This window comes from Corvus brachyrhynchos, unplaced genomic scaffold (assembly GCF_000691975.1).
Source record: "Corvus brachyrhynchos isolate BGI_N302 unplaced genomic scaffold, ASM69197v1 scaffold302, whole genome shotgun sequence".
NCBI classification, from domain to species: Eukaryota; Metazoa; Chordata; class Aves; order Passeriformes; family Corvidae; genus Corvus; species Corvus brachyrhynchos.
The window spans coordinates 1003560-1027508 of NW_008237244.1; the positions used below are offsets into that span (position 1 = coordinate 1003560).

General features: G+C 34.8%; 1 protein-coding gene across 22 annotated transcripts in view; it reads right to left on the reverse strand.

Moving 5' to 3' along the window:
* Positions 1–23949, reverse strand: part of RIMS2 (regulating synaptic membrane exocytosis 2) — a 393792-nt gene that overhangs the window by 191682 nt on the left and 178161 nt on the right. For 17 of the 22 annotated variants that reach the window (XM_017730312.1, XM_017730317.1, XM_017730311.1 and 14 more), the window contains 7 exons: positions 23218–23317; positions 22318–22441; positions 17508–17554; positions 16237–16349; positions 10597–10644; positions 3141–3271; positions 261–432 (listed from right to left, as the gene is read on the reverse strand). In XM_017730312.1, the coding sequence (XP_017585801.1) occupies positions 261–432; positions 3141–3271; positions 10597–10644; positions 16237–16349; positions 17508–17554; positions 22318–22441; positions 23218–23317 (735 nt within the window). The remainder of the gene's footprint in view (positions 1–260; positions 433–3140; positions 3272–10596; positions 10645–16236; positions 16350–17507; positions 17555–22317; positions 22442–23217; positions 23318–23949) is intronic. The other 5 variants (XM_017730323.1, XM_017730304.1, XM_017730322.1 and 2 more) reach the window with 1 other exon arrangement.

Sequence of the window (23949 nt, forward strand, 5' to 3'; positions counted from 1 at the left end):
ATATGGATTTTAATGAACAATTAGAATTGAGAAACCACATTCATGCTGTTACTAAAAGAGAAAAAACACAGAAAGAATCTCATATCAGGATTATGTGGTATGTGCAAGATCACTATTTGTTTACTACAAGTGAAAGAAAAAATAAAACCATTAAAAACAGTTTTGCTTTGCATAGTTAGTAATTTTTTTCAAAAATACTGTATCTATACATGATTACATGAGCAACTGTATTTCTATAGTAACTACCAATACTTGTATACCTCTCCTAAAAATTCACTTTCTTCCTCTCGAACTCGTGCTTGGTCCCAAAGAGTGATTTCTAACATTCGTTCTCTAAACTCTCTCCGATGAACTGGAGAATAAATAAATGTCTGATTCCACTTAGGTTCCAGTGTTTTCTTTACTGTTTTTGTTCTTCTTTTATTTTTATCACTGAAAAAAACAGTTAAATATTAAATATGTTCAAAACACCGTAATACTGCATTAAGTATGTAATGGAAAATAGGAAATCTTAAATCAGGAGTTCAGTTTGTAGGACCATGGGTACTACAATCTAAATCAGGAATTTTCCTTTATTATAAAGGTCAGCGCCTATATTGAGGATAATTCATACGTCCATATTAAAAGCCAAGGTTAGGTGATTTCAAGTTTATGTGCCAATTCCAATTTTAAGATGTTCCCCAAAAACCAGAAATGTTCTAATATGATTTTGGGTGTATTTTCTTTTATTTTGGAAACAGCATTTTATAAAGCAAAATGTACTTCCATAGATGGGATTTCCACAAGGCACAGTCTGACAGTAGAACATCTCTACAGACAACACTGAGCATAGCAAACACCTGCATTTCAAAAAAATGAGCCACCTGGTTCTCAAGCTTCCAGTCCTACAGCAGCTGACTCTAACTGCAGAGCAGGAAGGAGAAGCTGGCCCACATGAAGGAATGGTCAGGGAGCTTGGGGCAGTGCAGGGCTTTCCTGACTAAGGGCTCCATATCCACCTGGGAAACCAGGAGCCCCAAAAATGAGTTACATGTTCTTTTCCAGCAACACTGGAAAAACAGTGTTCTCAAAAGCTTCCCAAATCCTTTGGTCACTCCAATGAACCACCCAGGTTGAAGGTGGACCTCCACTACAAGGTGAGGTCTCCATGCAAGGTTACCCTGGCAGCCTCGGGTCTGGCTCCAGGGTGTTATTGAAAGGAATGTATTTTGCAGAATATTTCTATTTGAAAGAATTAATATTTTATGATTGAAACAATTTTTGCTGGAAAACACCCACACTCCTCCTACTGAGAATACTGACAAGAGCCTCATAACAATGCTTATTTTAAACCTGCTGATTGCTTCATAATGCAGCTGCCATACTAATTTATGAGGATTTTTTAATAGGCAATGCAGATACAGTCCATTCGTTAATACTTGCAACTGTAATAACGTCATTGTATTTCTGAACTGTTACTTGGAAGATGGATCAAAATATTACCTAAGAGGTAATATTTTTAGATACATTGTTTAAAAAAATAATTTCTAGAATACCACAGGTTTGTTTACCCTTGTGAACTGAAGTAAGTTACATTGTACAACATTTTTCAATTAAATTTCTGTAACCAAAGAGAATTCAGCATCTTTTTCTAATCAAATGCTCGACTTACTTAAGTGTATTTTACCTCTAGCGTGTTTCCTTCTACTACACAAGAAATATACTGTTGCTTACTTAGCTCTTAAATCTAAGGAAATGAAAATTAATTTCCACATCAGAAAAAACCCCACGATTCTATAAGACAAATTGCTGATCATAAACACATAAAACAACTAAAGAAAAAGTTCTGAATACTTCCCATAAATGAGAAAAAACATTATAGATTAATAAAATTCAATGTCAATGTATTTTTTAGTTATCACAATTTACATTGTAAAAACATTGTGAACACAGTTTCATTAGACTTTTAATTTCTTATTAATCTCGAAAAAGCAGGCAAGATAATTTAAGCCAACCTGATTCTCAGTTTAGCACAGCTTCACCAGCTACAAACACACTACAGCAGTTTGAATAAACCAGAGATCTAAATCAACAGTTCAAATACTGGTGAGCCCAAGAAAATCTATCTAAAACCTTTTAATCATCAATGACACGGCAAATTAGGCAGTCGCAGAAAATCTTCATGTCAACATATGGTATACAATGAAAGTGGAAAAGCAATGTGTTCCAAAACACTAAATAGCTTTATTTGCTGCTGAAGTGAAATGGTACTGGAGATAGTTAACATCTTCCCAGTTTAGCTATTAGGAAAAGCAAAGGAAGTAAAAATACGAGTTAAATCTATTCTACGGATTCAGCAATCCACTGATCTATTTGTTATTTTGAGTGACATTAAAGCTTTGAATTATTTGGTTGGTACATTATAAAATAGCGCTAAACATGCTCCCCTACTGACACAATCTGAGGAAATATCAATTTAAAAAATCAATTGGATAACACATTATCTCTTTTGCTGTTCTTCCCAACACCTAAATTAAAATGCAGAAAATCATGGACTAAAAAGTGAAGAAGCTGTTCCAGAATAGGAGTCCTAGTACAGTTTCATTTTCCCTAAGTGCACCATCCAGATTAATATGAGTTCTGTGCTTTAGGGGAAGTTTTCAAAGTGCAAATGGGAAATTTCAATTGAGACTGCTTCAGCCTTAACTCACTTATACTGTGATAAGAAATCTGTGGGTTTCAGATGCCAAACCTGTTGTTACTGCTTTATTGTATAAAGATAGGGCAAACCAAACTGCTGGACTCATCAGTCCAGAAATTTATGAACCCAGCTCTGTAGCATGTTATTTGCTCTAGAGAAGAATAACTGCCATAGGAAATAAAGGCACTATAAAACACTAACAACATTCTTTGCAAATAACAGATCCCCATGCAAAGACATATGTTTACCTTTCCTTTTCTATTCAGTATTTTATAGTACAACCAGGGAAAGCAAGTTTGTGCTTAGTGTTCAAAGACATCTTGCTGTTACATAGCATGTTCAACACAAGAACCCACAACTTTAAGCTTTTTTCCATATAAGTACGACTGATAAACTCAGCTGTGCATGTCACCTGAGTATCAGACTAATTCAAATATTCCTTGCTTTGCATTCTCCCTACCTTCGGTCTGGAAGAAAATAAATTTTAACATAAGGATTCCTTGGCCTCCCATCTTCCCTTGAAGGAAGATCCTTTGCTCCCAGTATGGTCACTATTAACTGATGACCAACCTTGTCATACCACAGTTTTATCTGTAGGGAGAAAATATTAATTAGTGAACTCATTTCTACAATGAAGTAGTATATTAATCCTTAAAAACAATTTTGCTCATAAGCTTCTATTTATATTGGTTACTTAAACAGAAAATCTTATATTCTACTTTGAATTTATAACAAAGAATAAAAGTAAGTTAATATTGTAATAGCTTCAGTATGTACCAGGAGTTACTCTTTTTTTAAAACCCTGTACAGTAAGTACCTTACTTCACACTAATTGTTTTTCACATGGTGCTCTGGTTAGGATTATTCTCCCTTGTAGTGTATTGCTTGCATTACTAATGTATGGTACTCATACATTTCTGAGGAGTTTATGCACAATGAATTAATTAATTTTTCATCTCCTGTTGTGCAAAAGAGACTATAGGATAAACCCATAAATATTTCATATCTCTATATGTTTTTCAACATATATACACTTATTCTGAAATCATATAAGCCCTCCAGAAAGCAAGGCTCAGTAGTCCCACCCTCTTCATAGTCCAACTCAGTAACAAGTTAAAAACCACTATTATTAATTTTTAGAATTATTAGTAACCAGTCTAAGGCTTTATTTGCTATCCTTTTCCACTACAGTCATTACAAGCTGCTATTTAGCTGTTTCAGTTTGAATTCTATGACTGCAAACACATCAGCCAAGAAAGGGATATACCTAATTCAGAGCAGTCACTGCAGAAGGGGGAAATGGGGCAGTTAGGACAAAACAAAGCCTTCCAAATAGCCAGGGAGCCATTACATGGTGGTAGCACTGCAATATCACTAACTACAGATTACTGAAGAGGCTCTCCTCATGAGGACTTTGCCTGAGACAGGACAAGCTAGGACATTTAAAGAAAACAGTGACCCTGCCTGAACTCAAGGGAATCAGAGAGGATAATGCCCAGCCTGCACACCAGGCAATACACCCTTAGGCATGAATATACCCTAGCTAAGGGAGACATAAACAGGAGAAGGTGCACTTTCTGCAGAAACCATCTCACATAATTTCAGAGACAGGGTTTCATCTGCCATCATAGCTCTTTATCGTCAACATTTCAGTCTCTTAAAGAAAGGTCCTCATGTAATTCTCAATACTTTTAACCCATAAAGAAGTGTCTGATTTAGGTCTCTGCCATTCCTAATACTTCACTAAGTGAGATTACACTAAGACATGCCAACTCAATTATTGGTGGCAGTGTACTTCCTCCTTCTCCACTGCTTCAGATCTGGCAATTCCTGTAGCCACCAACCAAATGTTTGAATGGATATTAAAAACGGGATACTTGTCCTCTATTATCCTGTCATTGGCCCTGCTACAGAATTTATAGGTTTCTGGTACTAATAGTTAAGGAGCTCTGTGGCTACTCATCTGTGTGTGAATTTTAGATGCTGTTCCTATATTCTTGCAAGCCAGGGGCTTTGACAGTACTTTTCCTACACCGAGAATTATCTGGACTTCTATCTAGCTCCATCCAGCTACGGATCAAAAGCAGAAAGCTTTGTACCAACAGTACAGCTTTAATGACCTCTGAAGTGCAAGTCAACTTAAATGCTCTTTGACACTACATGTATCCACCCACAGGCTTTCTTGGGACTCCTCAAGCAAAACACAGACTTTGCTAATCCCACAACCCAAGGGGAATAGCACAGAAGAAAATCTTCTTCATTTGCTTTTTTGGGGAAATTATGCTTGCTTAAGGAGAATGCAATATATTTGTGATACAGACACTATCACAAACTGTGACTGATGAACGTGAAATCATCTAGACACCAAAAATACAACCAGAATTATGTGTTCATATTCGAGCTAAATATTTCTTCACTATATTTGTTTCAGATTGAATTTTTACATGAAAACTTCAGTCAAAATATTTAGAAAATTACTTAAGCAGAAACTGAAATCATCTGACACCACTTCCTTGAGATGCTTTAACAACCGTAGCTTGGAAAAAGAGCTCAAAATTTGCATGGACTTATACCTTCTACTTTTCTCTTGATGTTCTGAAAAAGATAATTGGAAAAACTTGTACATACTGGGCATATTTTCCCTGTAATTCCCTTTAATTTGTCTTGTTACAGGAGAAGTCAGGAGTCAGAATTAAGACCAGAAAGCTTTCTCTCTCCTGTATTCACACTGCTAGCACTCCAATACACAGCACAGGTACTTGTAACCCAAGCAGTCACTTGACTAGGATGAAAGGAGAAGAATGGAAGAAACTGTGGGAGAATGGTCAAAGAAGCCCATAGAGGGAAGAATGGGATTGCATTCTCATGGGATTAGAAGAAGGAAGAAAGGACAAATAAAAAATTGCTTCATAATTACTGTGAAAGTAAAATATAAAGGATACTTCTTGGTGAAACAAAGGAAGAATGGAACCACTAATATCAGGGACCAGAGATTAACAGAGAGGCAAAAATAGACTGAATGAGAGAAATGGTATGAAGCAACAAAAGAAATATCCATGCTAACTGGCACAAAATATGTTGAAAGACAGACTGGGGTGAACAAAAATCTGACAAGACTTTTTTTACACACACTTTTAAAAGCTTAGAACATCTAAGAAACTTCAACAAAGAAATCCTGATCTAAATGAAGGAAAAGGAAAGATAAACTAACAACACATAAAAAACTACAGAAAAAAAAACTACTACAGAAAAAATTATGCTGGCTGATGCTAACGGGGAGGCTAACACCTGTAAAAACCTTCTTGAGTAGGACTTGGTCTATCTAGATTACTTAGGATATAGGCACCTAAAATTCACTTACTTTCTGAAGATCTTCCCACTTTGCATTGAAGTCCTGGAGACTAATTAGCCACACACATGCTCATATACTTTCCATTCCTGGGTTCTTTCACTATTCAGACAGGCACCTATTGCTTTATTAAACTTCTGCTGTGATCTACATTCAGGCAAACAGGCACCTAAACTCAATGCCTCCTGATACTGTGTGATGGTCTGTTATTCACAGAGGGGTGCATCTGCTGCACTCCTTGAGACAGGCTTCCAGGTAGGAATAACTGCCACACAGAGTGCAGGAAACAGGAACTCTTCTGCACTCAGATGACTGAAGGAAAGAGAGATGAAGGTCTGGCCCCAGTTTCATTCTTTCTGGTTTTTAACCAGCAGTGGTTTAATACAAGAGCAATACTCATTTGGGGTATCACGTCTGGAACCTGCTATGCTAAACGTAAGCATGCTTTGACAACACCACACACTTACATCCAGCCAAACAGCATCTCAGCTTCAGATGAGACTTTGTACTCCAGAGAAGAAAGGCACGTGGAAGAGCATGATGATAAAGGCACTCTTTTCATACACAGATTCAACCTCTTCAGTCTAAACAGTATTTAAACAGCACAGGTCCTGTTTCTGGAATAAGCTTCCTACACAGACAACAATACATAAAAGCTGACTGCTGGTGTTGCATTCTGGCAAGTGAGGATGCAGGTATCTAGTATATCTAGTTAGTATTCCTGTTTCACAGAATCACAGGATGGGTAAGGTTGGTCCTCTGTAGCCTCAGCAGAAGGTGCCTCCCTCTGGAGAATCAACTCACCCTCGGGAGTAGCCTAAGTTTCAAATAGAGCTAATGGGCTTTGCTGTCTTTTATTTGAGTTGATCACTCACTGCAAGTATTGAGGTACTTAGACTTTTCCTTCAGCTGTACTAGTGAAAGCTCCTCCTCAAGGCACCTCAAACTTATTTGAAGTTAATATAAGTTATATTAATTAAGGACATAAATTCAGTTTACTAGATTTCACCTTTTTTCTACTAGATCTCATCTTCACTAAAAGTTTTAGAGCACTGACTGAGGTCAGAGTTCTGGAAAAGAAGTAATCATGTATTAGAACCCCTACTCTAATACACATGCAAAAGGGAATCAGTTAAGAAAATCTAGATAATAGAATTGTTGCACTTCATATACTCCTGTCTCATAAATGTTTGACTGTTGGCTCAACTATGCAAGTCTAATGTCATTTTATGTACACCACATACAGGCAAAACATATCTTCAGTCATAACTTAGATTTAGAAAAAGAATATTTGAAGTTTTAAATTCTATGCAACAGTTTTTTCTTTGTTATATAAGGGTTACTTCATGAATCTCATGAAAAAGGGATAAAACTTGTGCCACTGGGAGAGACCATCTGCCCTACAGCTTGATTTTTACCACCACAACCTATTCAAATATCACTGGCTTTTAGAGACAGCTGGCCAGGCATTTTTTTCTTCTGTTGCTCATTGTAAATTTTCATGTAACCTACATAGATGTTTGTTATGTTTATTATTATTTAAAAATTAGATACTACTTTTCATTCTCACATTTTTCCGAAAAAAGAAATATACCAGTAGGATCTGTTGTTTGAAAAAAACCCCTCAGTTTAGTTTTAAAAATTACTTGCAGTAATCATTTTATTGGATTTAAGCTTATGTAGATGCTGAAACTGCCCTGAGGTGATGAGATCTTTGACATAGCTGAGGTAAGTTTTGGATGGTTTTAAACATAACTCTAAAGAATCCTGAGTACTGAGGGCTGCTAAATCAAACTACTATTGCTTTCTGCTTCAGCTGCTGTCTGATATGCCTGAACAACTACAAGAAAAGGCTGTCAAATGGAAAAGCTTGTAGGATATAAAGGCCAGAAAATTATAGAAGTATTTAGGCTTCCCTAATCTAGATTTCTTTTTTCTTTTAGTGGTTTTACCTTGTATATGTATTAAAGCCAAAAGGATGGCTGAAATTTTTGAAGTTAGAAAAAACCCAGAGGCAACTCTGGCTCAAAAGAAGGCTTTGCCAAGTAAACAAGAGATACTGTGTAGAAAACAGAAATTTAAAAAAAGTTAGAAAATTACTGGTATACTAAACTGAATCTAAAAGTTCAGGAAATAAAGATGCACTTTTACAAGTACTGTAAAATTAGTAAAAGCTCAGAAGGGCTTTCGATAGGAAAAAAAAGAAAGAAACTGAGTGTTTTTCTTCCCAATAAAATAATGATGATTCTATGAAATCATCCAGTGAGCTAAAAGATTAATGGAATGACATGGAGAGAAGTGTGGGAGAGGAGCTTTTGCCAGAAAGGATCACTTTCAGACTAACAAGCAAAGAAGATGCAAGTAAGAAAAAAGATGTGCATTTCCTGTTGAGAGCAATGAAACAAATAAGCATAAGCAGAATGTTTGGAGATCTTCATTCTTCTAAGGAGTTCTACAGAGACAGCTATACCACAGCCCACAATGAAATCTACACTTCCTGACAGCCATAAACAGCAGCTCAGAGCTCTGATTTAGTGAATTTGTCATGCCAAAAAGGTAACCAGAGCTCTGCACTGCTGCTGGACTGCTCCTAATACCCTTGTTTGAAGACCACTGGAGAATTCATCTTCTTTCTGCAGCCTGCATGGCAAATATATCTAACATTAATCTTTACCATCACTACTAAAAGTGGGCACATGGATGACGTTTTGTCTCAGACTAGTTGTAAAGATTTTGCCAAGGTCATAATTTTAAGTTCTTCAGGAACTCTTGTCAAAAGTCTCATGTTTAGCTTTGACTGTTACTAGGCTCTGCAAAAAAAATTGTTAGAGAGGTCCACAAAGACTCCACAGGCACTGACTGTGTAGAGAAAAAACTGGGGCTAAGACAATCCTTATCTACAATATAACAAATAATCCATCCAGAGGGTGAGCGAGTAAGCCTTGAACATTTTCACCTCTTGTTAGATATTTTCTAACAAACATGACACTTCTTTTCTCAAATGACTACCATAATCATTTGAGCAAGGTGGGTTTTTTTCATTAGCGGATATTAGTCTAAGTAGAACAGACAAATTTTATGTCTATTTCTTTATTTTGTATAATGTGATTAAGGAACTACTACATGTTATTTCTACATTACAGTATTTCATGAAACATGCAGGTTTCAGGCAGAGATTTCTTTTTTAAATTGAACAATCAACTCTCATATAATTTTTAATTTATTTATCACCTATATAAAAAGAAAATAAATATTAAAAAACTACTTATGTCATACATAATTACCTCCATGAACTACTAACGACTTGTGATTGTACCCCTCTGATTTCATTATCATGAGCAGAACCCAACTTTCTTAATCATGCAAAAGGATGTTTTAAATTTTTCATAAAAAGCCAGTTTATGTCAATAGCACATAATATATTAACTCTAAAGCATACAATCAAGACATTATTTTATAATCTCTTTTTTTCTCTAGAATTTTTAAATTTTTAATTTATATTTAAGCAGTTGTAAGGAATACTTTCGAGAATACTATGTTGTGAAAAAGAATGTACTTTATCAAATATGAGTCATATTTGATGTCTTATTTACAGTCTTATTTAGATTTTTTTATAAATATATTACATTTTTACATATAAATATAAATATAAATATAAATATAAGATCTCTTTTCCATTTCATAATGGAATTCAGTCATCTCTTTCTGATCACTTAGATCATCCTTTACACCTTCAACAATTGATCAAACAACAGAAACATTTATAAAGCTGCTACATAGAAGATTAACATCTTAAAATATCATAAAGATATTTTTTTAGAAAATCAGGTAATATTCTAGTTGCAAAAAGAAAATGAAAAACATGCAGCAAAGCAAGATAAGCATTGTAACATATTAGTAAAACCTGCTTTTGCATTAATCTATAGTACCTTAGGAGCTTCCTAATGAAAAGGCAAACAACTTGTACCTAAACAGAGTATCAAAGCTAAAGAAATTCAGTAAGACAACAGAATTCATTTTTTATTCAAATAGAGTTTTGATTATTTTTATGTACTTAAAAATGCAAGAACCAAGTTTCATACACAAGAAATTTGTTTATTTAAACAAGGTACAAATTTTTTGCCCATCTTCTACTCAAGGCGCTACTATTACGTGGAAAATGCAAAAAACCATGTGTTAAGTAATGATAATGAATGATTTAAAGAGACATTCATCTTTATATAATAAACTCAAGCATAGAATTATTTATGGCTTAAACAATACACAAATTTTGTATGTGGGATGCATAGCCATCGTCACTATTGAAACCTGTATAAGTTTAATACTGGGCAGACAGCAAACAAAAACTAGTTGTCTCTTTAAATTTTTATTTAATATTTTAACCCCCATGCAGAATTTTACAAGCTGCTCACAAGATGACATGACAGTTGTTAATATGGTTTAAAGCAACACACTCAAAATATGGGAAAACGGACTACAATGTAACGTTTTCCTACTATGCATTTTCCATAACAAACAAAAGAAAAACCCACAACTTTAGTTTCTGTCAGGCAGACGAAGTCTTTACCTGAACCCTAGGAACAAAAGGCGTTGTTCTTCTACTAAGGCTTTGGCTCTGGTAAGCAAAATTAAAGAAAAAGCAATAAAACAAAACCAAAAAAGACAACACGCTGGAAACTAAAAGACCAAAAGTAAAAACAAAGACACATAACTATTACTTTAAACACAGCTTTACACCAACAACATATTTATCTAACACAAAGAATTTTAATGCAATGCATAAATTAAATCTGCAAATCTGTTTCCAAATCATATCAAAACCCTGTGATGGAAATTCTTGCCTTAGGGAAGTCAACAGGAATTTTATCACTGATTCCCCAGGAGCAAGGATTTCTCTTGGCAAGTCTATAGACAACATTTACAATAGATTTAGAAATAACATGTAACAAAAACAACAGGTAGGCAAAGTGTGATTTAAAAGTGGGGTTGGAAACATAAGGTTGATTGTCTCTTTCAGGGAAATTGTACATGCATATTCAGAGAGAAACAAGTACAATTCACACACTGACAGCTTTGGTTACTTAGGAAAGTGAGTAAAATAAAAGGTTTTCTCTTTTTTGCAACTTTAAGAGTCATGTCTATGAAAAGTCCTCCTAAATAGTTTGAAAACAATTAAAAGAAAGTTAGTGCTGTTTGGTGTTAGCATTACATGGGGGAAGGCACAATCTATGTATTTCAATTCTCTAGCAATCATGACAGAAATGACATATGGTATACACAGAAAGACCTTGCATGAAATGGGATCTAGAGCATTTAGCAAACTGCATATATAGATGCATTTATAACATATTTTTGTGCTGTAACATTTTAGACCACATACAACCTCATGGCCTGAAGTGGCTACATCAAGACTACATTGAGTACAGGCAAAACAAATTCCTGGACTAGCTGCAGATTCCAAGCAACCACTCTCCACCTTCAGCTTAGGGCAACAGCAAATGGAGTGGCACAGAATTGGTACAGAGTATGGGGCATGGACAGAAAAAGGAGCATGTGTTGATACCTCAGAGGACCAGTGAGGGGGACAGCAGGAGCATGGAGTAGGTCACAAAAATCACAGCCATCTGACAGATTGGAATCTCCTTCACCTCTGCTCAGTTTTCCTGAGATTATTGATCTAATTCAAAATGATAGGAATAAGCTACTACTCAATATTCACTTCCATTAGAAATGAAGCCAAAGCATGGGAATAGGCACAGTGATGATGCTTCTGCCACCCTCCTTACTTATTTGGCATGCACAGATGCTGGAGAAATCTGTTCCATAAAATGTGTGAAGTAATCTATTCTTACATCAAAGCAAGAAGGTACGTAAGAAAATCTGACAGTCTGGATCACAGGTTTTGTCTGATGTGCTCCCCGTGCCCTGAAAGGTGCAGCAGCTGCACTCTACCTGCCACTCTGCACGGGCAGAACTGCAGAGCCCAGTGTTAGGGTGTCAGAATGTGACCTACTCACAATAAAAGTAGATCTTCAGCTTGCTTCTGCTCAATTTTACAGGGGAAAAATAAATTATCACAGGATATTGCAATCCTAAGAGGGACAGAATCTCTCCCACCATGCACCAAGGGTCCTCACCTGTCATATTCTGCCTTGGAAATGGAGGAAAATCAACACATTGTGTGCACTACCTAGAACTTTCCATGTTAGAGCAACAGCAATTTAATTGTATAGAGGTATAAAGGGGAGGAAGAAAAGGAAAAAGAACATGTGAAAGGGGGAGGGGAAGCATGTGTCATACTTGATTTCACCCCCTCAATGTGCTGACATATAGGCCCTTCATAATGTACAATAAAGGCTTTCTAGTATGCTGCATATATGACAACTATAATTAATACAACTGTATTTTCATTGCTTTATAAACTGAATGTGTACGGCAAATCTACTGAAGTGGTTCTGTGGTTCAAGTGTACTGGGAAATAGGTTAGTTTTATAAATGGTATCGCTTTTCTGTTAGAAGTTCCACCAGTACAAAAATTAAATACTGTGATTTTATACTTGTATGCATTTACATGGTCTTATAGTTATGTTATTATTCCTTAAACCTAACTATTGGAAAAGCATTTCAAGTTATACTTTTCATGCAGTATTGAAAAAGTAGCCAAAATGCAGTAATGAAGCTAGGAGCACCAGCATACAAAGAATACTTTTGACTTTTTCAAAATTATATTAAAGGAAAAACAACTCAGTGAAAAAACACAGAAACAGGAACTAGACAAGCAAATAATAAAAAACCTATAATTGCAATAACAGTCAGATACTCCCCTGAAAGAACAACATGAATAAAAAATGCCATAAAATAATGTGCAGAGAATACAGATAAATTTTATGCCTTAGTAAGTTATAACACACAATAGTTTACTGTAGTTGCACATAATTTGTTCAATTAAATATGTACTTGGGCAGAATAATTATTAATGTAAAGAAGATTTCCTGTCTGTGTGAGAGGGTTTACTTTGTGGTCAATCCTATTAGTCAGCTCTAGACTGACACTGTTAACCTCCACAGAAGAAAACAGTTGCACAGACCAATGCCAATACAGAGGAAAACTCAAGGGACAAAGAAAGACATCCCTGAATACTAGAGAGGAATCACTGCAGCTAAACTGGCCAAAACCATACCAAACATAAAGAAATAGGTTCCAAAATACTATTAATATATGAAAATCCTTTAAGGATCTAGAGCACTGTCTGAGTAAGCCTACATTCAAGTATTCATTCAAATACTTCAGACCTCCCCCTGAACTGTTGTACTCCACTTCTGCTCACAACTCTTGTATTTCACTGCCTTTAATTTCACAGTAACCACAGCTGCACTAACAGCAACCCTTCAGGACTACATGCTACTGTCCAAAGGCACAGAAGATATGGAAAACACTTCCAAAACCTTGCCTTTCATCTGTTCCTTCAGATTCATCACACCTGTCTGAACTCAGCCACCATCACTCAGAAGGTCGTTGACCCACCACTTCCACAAAGGACAGCAACCTGTCCTCATTTACTGCCAGGGTTCTATAGTTATTCTCCTGCCTAGGCACTCACCATAAAGAGCACATTCACAACTGCATTCAGAATTTAGTACTTCCTTTCATTTCCACCTCACTCAGCTATTTTGAATGAACATGTGATCCATCAACTGTTCTGTTAGAAAAAAGCTGATTAAAACATGAAAAACCAAAATACTGAAGCACTTTCATTTTGTAGCATTCAGACTAAAATATTTTTTTTAACTTGAGGAGATTTTTAAAATTCAGTTTTACCTTATTAATTTACCTTTGCTAAAGGTGCAAAATTAGAAAATCTCATTGTTCATTCTAATTTTTCACATCTCCAACTTTAAAACCAGGATTTTTTCACTAAGTCTTCCAAAGTTTCAAAACTTTTTAAAATTGTAAAATGATAAACCCAAATATTAAAAAGTGAAAGAAAAGCTATTAATCATACTACCTTCTAGAACATAAACCCCCAAATTTGATGTCACAAAATTTTTAATTTTTCAAAACTATCTTAAAATATCAGATCAAAAAGAAACTACATTGATTTTTTGTGAAAATACTGTTCCTGTAGAATACGTCAATTCTCATAAAGTCCTCTATTTATAAAAATGCATACTAGCCTATAAATTGCCATGTGCCCAGTTAGATTGCATGTTGCTCTTGCAAGCAAAAAGTATAGCACTTGTTTCCCAAAGTCTTGACCCAACAGCAGCAGGAGCTGGGTTGTGCCCTTAACATGATTAACATGGAATACAGCTATTGCCAATGTTTCTTTAGCTGGGCAGATAAGATAGCCATCCAAACTTTCGAAATGTCTACTAATCTTACATGGCTACATTTCAGTTTTAGAGAGTTACAGAGTATTTCTGACTTCCCTTTCACTCAGCAAAAGCTTTGCGTTCTCTGATAGATATCAGCTGCTCTCTGAGGGAAACACAGATAATATGTAATAGGGAGTACTGAATGTAATTGCAAACAGTGCATAAGGAAGTACCAAAAACAAATATGAAAGATTTTCTAATTTCTCTTAACATTATTTGGTTTCCTTAGATGGGAAGAAACTTTTTAGAATAGGCGTTTATATATTGAAACATTTAAAAAATAAATAAAAATAGGAATTATGCCTTCTTGAGTTAAATGCTGAATTTATATGCCATTCTCAGAAATAAAACCTTTGGTTTTCTGTTATTCTCAATAAATTAGAATATACCTCAAAATTTCCCAATACGATGATTATATACCTCAAACTTCAGTATCCTATCAAACCACTAAATCAAAAAATGTACTGACTTCACTAAAACATCCTAATCTTGAACTCACGAAGATTTTAATCTGAAACTGAGAAAGTGGGAAAGTCAGTTCTATGTGGTTCCTGTTTGGACAATTATTCCATAGTGTATGTGCACTGGTCATCTGAGCAGCTAACTCTGAATCTGACATTTCATGCTGGGAGCAAGGCACCACAACTTTTTGACAGCCTAATCTTTTATGAAGTTTAGACAAAAGAAACTTCTTTCTTCCCTGTCTCCACTATCAATATTTTTTACTGACTTGTAAACAAGAGGGTTGTTAGAAACTTTTGGTCTGTGTATTCTGACAGTTCATGTTCCCTTGTCACTGTATTTTTGCAAAGCACTCTGCACTCTACAGTCAAGATTTTTAGTTTTCCATTTATCCAAAGGATTGAATCTTTCAAAATAGTTAAGTACAACAGCTACAGAAAATAAAAAATTATATATTGTAAATGGTTGGTCTGATGAGCAAACAAATAATGTCTCATGCACTGCAAAATGGAGCCAACATGGCCACTGAAGAGACAAAAATATTCTTTCTCTCCTCTATCAATACCATGAACCATTTCTGTGAGACCTAGAAAGTCTGCTTGGATTTTATGCATATTTTTATGGTATATTCAACATATACAACTTGGAAGTAACATGAAAGTGACATTTCAAAACTTGTTTAACACCAGTTTTGCACTGTTTCCATTCCATTTGCCTTTCCTTTCCAATATGTCAGGCCACAACTGAGCACTTTTGAAAAATCACACTTTGGAATTGTAAACAACATGGAAAGGTGCACAAAACCCAACTTCTTCAGTTTATTACAAAAAAAAGTACCCTTTAAAAGAAAACATTCACGTAATGAACTTTCTTCTCAATGAGAGTGAAGAACAAAACTGAGTAACACTTGTGCAAATACAACATGAGTAAAATATCAGAGGCATATCTGGGGAAGTTATATATGAAAGTTAGTGCATAAGAAATAAGCAATAGTAACCTCCAAGCACACAGGTAATAAAATCTACCAACTCTACACATAAGTGCGACAGTTGAAAAAATGTTTACACTCAATAGCACAAACATGACTGGAGGCCAAGATTAGACCTTTCTGAAAATTTGATTCTACCAGTTTAGCTTACCAGATAAATATACATGGATATACCAAATTCAACTTCTATAAAATCTCCAAACGCTAGTAAAATGGAATACCATTATGAAACTCTGGTCCTGCCTAGACTGAGATGTATAGCATTAAACAAAAAACATAGCTAGTTTAACAAGAAATTTCTGTCAGAGGTAGCTAGCACAATAGTAAGGGCTGTATATGCCACAAAAAGGACAATATTAATATCAATGAAATGTTTACATACTGAAAGTTGTCCAGACAAGAACTGTGGAACATCCCTTAACATGCCAGGACTCATAGGAGAAGTCACTGAAATAGAAGGTCGGTCCATTTTTTGAGATTCAAATGAACTAGAACCTGTAATTATAAACAAAAATATGTTATAAATAGTAGCAGTTATGCATATCTTACAACATTCTTTAAACAAAAATTGTAGAAATATAACCAAACATGCAGTAAAATTGTGATAAGTATCACATTTTTTAATCTATTTAAAATTACCAAATAACGATACTCAATCTTTTGGTGATCAAATGTAATCAGAAGCTTTTATTTATAGAATGGAAAATAGTTTATTCAGATATTTCTGACTGTAATTATGTCAGTAAGTTGAAGGCCCAAAAATAAACACTTTACTGTGGTCAAATGAATTCAGTCTTCTGACTTATTATCTTGTACAATCAGACTAATTTTTAATTAGACTTTTACAAAAATATCAAGATGCATGTTATGGTTTTTTTGCATTTTGTTTCAAATCTACAAGGTCTGAAAATGGTCAGAGGACAAGTTTTGACATACAAAACATAGAGCAAAAGTGAAGTATTTTTATAAATACAAAAGACAATCTACATCTCTATCACATCTCACAAAACATAAAATGAATTTTAAGAATTGGCCAATGAGTAAAAAGTCGTTGAAAGAGTTTTTCATATTATTATAATCAAGCTTATGTCATTTCATTTATTCATGGCTTTTATTATAATAGAGTTATAAAACAATGATAAAAAATAACTCCAGGCTGGAATCCATCTTATCAGATCTAAGCCAAAGAACAAGTTATTTTTCGCTACAAGAAATATGTGTTTAGTCAATTTAAGTAGCACTGAATGGCTCTAATAAAGTAAGAGTATTCTGAGTTCAAAGTAGCTATCACTCAGGCTGTAAACAAAGAACATTTCTTTTCCATTTTTAGTTTATATGATGCAATTGAAATGCAAAGCAAGAAAACAGGAAATTAAAAATTGCTATTAATGTCTTATATATTAGTTAGAATTATACTTTCTTCAATCAAAACTCATCTAAGCTTATAACCAATGTCGAATCTAAACCACAATATCCTGACTTTTGATAGCTTATTATTAAACAAAGGTAGATAGATAATACAGTAAGATGACATACTGAGACAAATATAGACAAAGAGACAAGAGCTATACTGACTGCAGAGGACATTTTTCATTCTATTTGTGCTTACATAAAAGAGAGAGAAGATTTTCCTACCCCACAATTGAAACTTACTGGACTCCAGCTGTGCATGTGTGCTGTCGGGTATTCTGGGAATGTCCCTGAAATCAGGAAAATTAAGACAGGCTGATCCTTTATCTAACAAGCATATTTAAGTTTCAGTTACACTATAACACTTCCCAATCCACCATGGAATGCCTCAGGAAAGGTGTATGATCTGCTGGCTGTCTTCAGCCACTGGAACGATTATCTATTATCCAGTATAAATAACTTCAGCTTCAAATTAAATCCTACAGAACAGATTTGGTGGACGTAGGAGACAGGCTGCACAGTCACAAATAAAATAATTCAGTAAATAAAAGAACAATCTCAGAGTTAATGGTAGACTAAAACTGTGAGTAGTAGATTTTATGATGACATTATACATTAATTAAATTTACTGGACCCTCACTCAAACATACTCAGCTGCCAATAATGGCTATCCCAGTACATTCTTTACTGTCCTTGTACCACAAATTTAATCAATCATACCTTTTCCATAACCAAATAAAATGTATAAGTTCATTTGGTAAAATTGCATACTTTCATATACAGGACATGTTGCAACACCTGCATTAAATTGTGTGCAAAGCCACGTAGTTTAAAAGCACTCAATCACATCCCCCCAAGCAAAGGAATATGTTCTTCCTCTGAGGGGCAAACATTACTGTATGCTAATAAAGACTATCAATATGCTAATAAACAATTTCAGAGGCATTTGAGCAAAACCAAGCAAGATGAAGAGCTTCAGTTCTGAGTCACAGCAGGACCAATATTGAAAATCATGCTGTGTGTTTCAGTGCAGTTGCTTTCTCCAAGGCCACAGCCAGTCCTGAGGGGTGGCCATGGTGAGGGGAGGCTGCACCATGCTGGGCCCAGCTGGCCCCTTGGGTGCCTCTGTGAGAACACATTTAATAAAGGGTAAAACAATTGTGCAGCAGCCGTGAGAGAAAACAATGAGAAAAAAAAAGCCATGAGAAAAGCATCGTTGCAGACACCAAGGCCAGGGAACAAGGTGGAGCAGAAGGACTGGCTGCAACTCCCTTTCCCCACGCCATGGAGTGCTTGGTGGAGAGAGAGGCAGAAAAGCCAGGAAAAAAGGAGTGAATTTGAACCTAAAGGAGGCTTCAGTTTTGGTTTTATTTCTCACTATCCTATTATTTTATTAATTCCTAACAAATTAATCTCCCTCAAGTTTGTTTTGCCCATGATGGTAACTGATGAGTGGCCCATGAGCTTTTTCATCTTATTTCTTCCCCCAGTTCTGCTGAGGAGGGAAATGGAGAGAGCAAGTCTCTGGTGCTCAGTCAAGATCAACCCACCAAAAGGTAAGTGAAAAGGAAAGGGAAATTATAAATGTTTCAGTGATATCCACTGTCTCATACAATGAAAGAGTCAGTTATGATATATAAATAACTTAACTATTTTCTTTAGAAAAGCTTTTCCAGAATACCTTTAGTATATCTCTTCCAAACATTTTTCAAGACTCGCTAGAAAGACAGCTTTACTAAGAAGACTGAGGAATCTTTCCAAGTGAGTTGACACACAGTATCCAATAATTTAAACAAATCAGAAGGCATGCAGCTGCTCTAAGTGCCCACTACAGATAAGGAAAATCTCTGCTGTTAGTACTGAAAACTTGTGAGAAACTCACAAGTACTATTGAAGAAGCAAATATTTAATTTTTTATATTTGACATGTAGAGAATTTATAACAGGAACCAATATTCACCTAGTAATTTACTCAGAAATACACTCTTGAGCTTAACTCATAAATTCAAAAAATTTCTTCTACCACATGCATCTGAAAAGAAAACCTTGAAAACATATATATATCTATGTATATATAGATATAAAATATAAATCATTCTGAACAGAGTGAATAAGAGTTTCCTATAGATAGCTGAAAAAAAACTTGAGAGCTGTGAACATTATCATTTATGCTCCTAAAGCATACAGATCCCTGTATTTCATGGTAATGTGAATGGTATTTCTTACAAGGAACTGTCATTGAGATAAACAGATGGAGGAGAAGTAAAATTAGTTTTATAATGACTCTTTGCATAATATGTTCCACTGCAAACAGGTTGCATAGAGTAATTATTAAAACAGTGGGTTATTTCTTCCAAATTCAAAGTAGATGAAACCATGAAAATAACACTCATTTTAAGTTTTCTATTTCTGAGAATTAGAAAGCAGAAGATAGGTAAGTTCTTCTGTACAACAGAAAACCAGCTCACACTGATTAGTAACTTGGCCATCAATTTTTATTTTAAGATGGAAAAAGTGGTAAACTGCATGACAAACTGGCATGTTTCATGTTGTTGGGTTTTTTTAGAATGGCTTTCAATTTTTGGGGTTTTTTAGAATGGCTTTCAATTTTATCTGCCTTGTCAGCTTAGCTTGTCATCTTCAGTCTTCATAGCAGATAGCCTATAATAAAAACTAATAACTGTGTTTACTGGAATTTGGTTTTGTACTCAGAATATCAGGATGTGACAACATATTCTCAGCTAAGTTAATTGCCAGTAACTGAAGATTTCTTGCACGATTTAAAGTGTTGCCATGAAACCATCAAGAAATTCTCCTTATAAGTAATAAGATTTAACTCAATGCAAAAGTGAAATCCTTCAACTGGGCATCAATAATTCTAATTAAAATAAATATCACTTCTGATATCTGGTAAATAAGAACTTTTTAAGATTTTACATACACTGAAACTTTATTTCCCAGAGCAGAACACGATCCTATGAAGTTACGTTGCCTTGCACAAGCGTAGGGCATTAATTTATATTGTCCATTTGATTAGGAACTGAAGTCTTCTAAACTGAGAAAAGTAATACAGTCTTTCCAGTTCATCAGCTCTACCCTCATGAAAAACATTTCTGACATTATGCTGTTCATATCAAACTCCCAAGAGTCACACACACCTAACAAGAATCTAAAACCTACCAATTTGTAGGAAGTATTCATCACTGGGACTCTTTTACATCTACTGCAAAAAGACAATGGGAATCAAATACACTGAACAACTCTTTTATCACTGATCTAGCTCAGTTCTTCAGACTACAAGGTAAGCAGTTAATGCAGAAGGCGGCATCTTGAGAGTCCACATGACTGTTTAAGGAATTATAGATGAGCTGCTCTAGTGACAGCAACATAACAGAAGACGTGATGATAAGGAAGCTGAACAACAGACAGCAAATATAAAAGCACAAGAAATAATACAGGAGATTTTACACAATGAAGAGAATGCAGAAAGATTAAAAAATGGGTATTTTCAAGATGTGAGCTGTTCCTTGAAACTTTTGCTATAAACTTCTATTTGAGAGATACTATGAAAGATTTGTGTATGAAATTAATTTGAGACCTCCTTTTCTGAGACAAGTAATGTAGTCTGTCCCTTAGCATTGCTATTATACCCACACCTTCAAGTTATACAAAGGTTTTTAATGATAGGACAGATGATAGAGTCTTTACCCTAAAGAGGCTGTAATTCCATATGTATGCAGGAGATGAATTCTCATCTCACTGACAAGATAAAGCAGTTTTTGTTATTATCAAGTTTGTTTAAAATTGTAATAGCAAATTAAGTTCCTACACATTAAGTTCCTGATGTGTCCAACACAGTATTCCCATTATAGCTGAAACTGTACCAGTTGTCCCCACTGAAATGACAATCTCATATTATAAGGTTCTAGACTTTTTCAGTACTTCTTAATTTTTAATCATGTTTTCTTATATTATGGTAAAGTGCATCTTATACAAAATAAAGGGAAAAATATATTTATTAAAATGTGATTATAGAATCCTAAAACAGTCCAGATTGGAAGGGCTCTTGAAAGATCATTTGGTCCAACCTAACATGGAAAAGGGGAACCTAAATCATATTACTTATCACCCTGTCCAGTTGTGTCCTGCACATCACAATAAATTCTGGGAGGAAAAAAGAAAATTCTTAACAACTGTAAGCATCTTCAAAATCAGTTATAAGCATTCCCCTCTTCACAACCCTGATGTGACCAGATATGGAACTTCCAATGGAGAATTTAAAATGTGATGCATATGACTTTAGGGTGTAGGAACTTGGAAAAAAAAGAAAAGATGAAGGGGAAGTACTCACAGTCTAATACAATGGAGCAACAATTGCTATGCAAGAAAAAATTACGTTTAGACGCTGAGAAGTAGATTTCAAGGTTAATAAAAATAGACAATGTGCAGCACTGAAGAAAAGGTCTCTCACAGTTCTAACTATTCATTCAGATATGTTCAGTGTTAGATAACAAACAATAATTTAAATGATTCCATAGATGAAGATGATGTGAATGTGGATTTGAGACTTTCCACAGCATATTGATTTTTTCATTAGCATATTTCACACAAAATTTTACATTACAGGCTCTTAGTAAATAAGAGTTCATCATCAGTTCATAGACCAAATATGATTTTACAATTTTATGTATGTATTAAAAAAAAAGGGAATGGAGAAATAAAAATCAGCAGTCAAGAATTACAACAACAAAGAGTATAAACACAGTTTCAGAGCCAATATAGGCTGGCTCACCAATTGAAAAGCCAGAGAAGGGAACCTATTTTTAACCATAATAGCAGATGATGCTTGAGACTCTGAGAATCCAGGATTTCACACCAGCTTTTTTTACTCACTGGCATGATCTATCATTCTAGCTACACTTTAGGTTTACAGAATTTTGCATAAGATTATGCTGTTTACAATGTTTATAGATGTTTGATATACTCCATCCTAAAAGTGAAATTTAGCAACACTTTTATCATATTTAATGCAAAAAATTCATTAAATTACTTACCCTATTGGTCTTGAAACTACAAGCTCTACTTGTGGCTCAGGTTTGGATTCTAAAATGATGTTATACACCTCCTCAAAGGTGGCTCCTTGTAGTAGCCTTCCATTCCATTCTAATACTTCATCACCTGTAAGTAATAACACCCTGCTTAGGAAGTCTGCTGTGGATGCCACTTACAATGACAATTTAAGCCATTCTACTGTCAGTTTTTTGGATTGTGAAACCTGTGTTGTAGAACAAATTTGGAGACCTTCGTGCAGGAAAATCCTGAGTATTAAAGGTTTTCTGCAGGTCAGCTTCAAATATGTAAAGTTCTGAGAAGCAATATCATCAGTAGGATCCCTACTGAGTTAGAAGCTGCTCTTACTCTCTTTGGCAGCTGTGGCTTACAGAAATCCCAACATGCTCTTTAGAAAATTTATACCTTTAAAACATCATATCTCATCAACTTACTGTTTTGAAGACCCATGTACTTTTACAAGTTTAGTATTTAAAGTTCAGATATTTCTTATGTTAATAATATTTCTTGAACATTCTCAAATCCAGCAATCTATGGTTTGCGTTTTGGAATAGAAGCAGCTTCCTAGACAAGGTGATTCTGTTCATACATTTGTAATAGCTTGGTTTTCTCCAAATAATGCCACAAAATATAGACCACAAAATTACTAGGAAGGACATCAATGGAATATTGAGTATAAAAATGAGCAAAAATGTTAAAATATTTTTTGAACAACATGACAATATATATTTCACAAAAGCAACCATCTAGTAACAGGGTCAGATTGAATTCTGAAGTATTTCATCACATATATTTAACATAATTTCACATGTAATTAAAGTCTCTCACTTGTTATCACCGTCAGGAAAGCAACTCAGCAGTATAGATCTATAGTAGATACATACCTGGTCTAAGGTGCCCCACTGTATCAGCTAAGCTTCCTTTTTTAACTTTGGTGATAAATGCGCAGAGTCGACCTGATTCAGTCATCTTTCCTCCTACTACCTGTTTCAAAGAGGAAGTATTTTCATAGTATGAAAATTACTTTAAATTATTTAAATGTACTGGCAATAGAAAGAAGAATTCAGCTTTTTCCTTGGGTTTTATGTAGCCCAGGTAACACATACACACTTGAAAAAAACACCACAGAAATTTGGCTATGACAGGTTATTTTTGTAGCTATTCTGGCAATTTGTACAATTGAAGAACAATGCATATAGAGAATGCCAACGTTATTAAATTTTAATAAATACATGTATAGAATCTCATTGTATTATAAACTACCACCCAAAACAATCTAAGGTATTGGTCATTAGATTGCTCACTTCAATATTTTTTTAACTGGAAAAAGGTATATTAATACAACAGAACTCAAGATGTTCACACTAAGCAATGAAATTCCCTTTGGCTTGGCAAGTCAGATGAAAATACTTGTCACACTGAAAATTTCTCTACGGGGAACTTCAACAGGTTTGACTTTAATATTTATCTTAGAATCAGACTTACATGTCAGGATCAGTCATAACTGAATAATCTTCAAATTCTTAAGGTTTCTTAACAGTCTTCATACTGGGATTTAAAATTTGTAATACTAAATCCAGTTTAGTTTACTTTCAATATATAAATACTTAAAAATT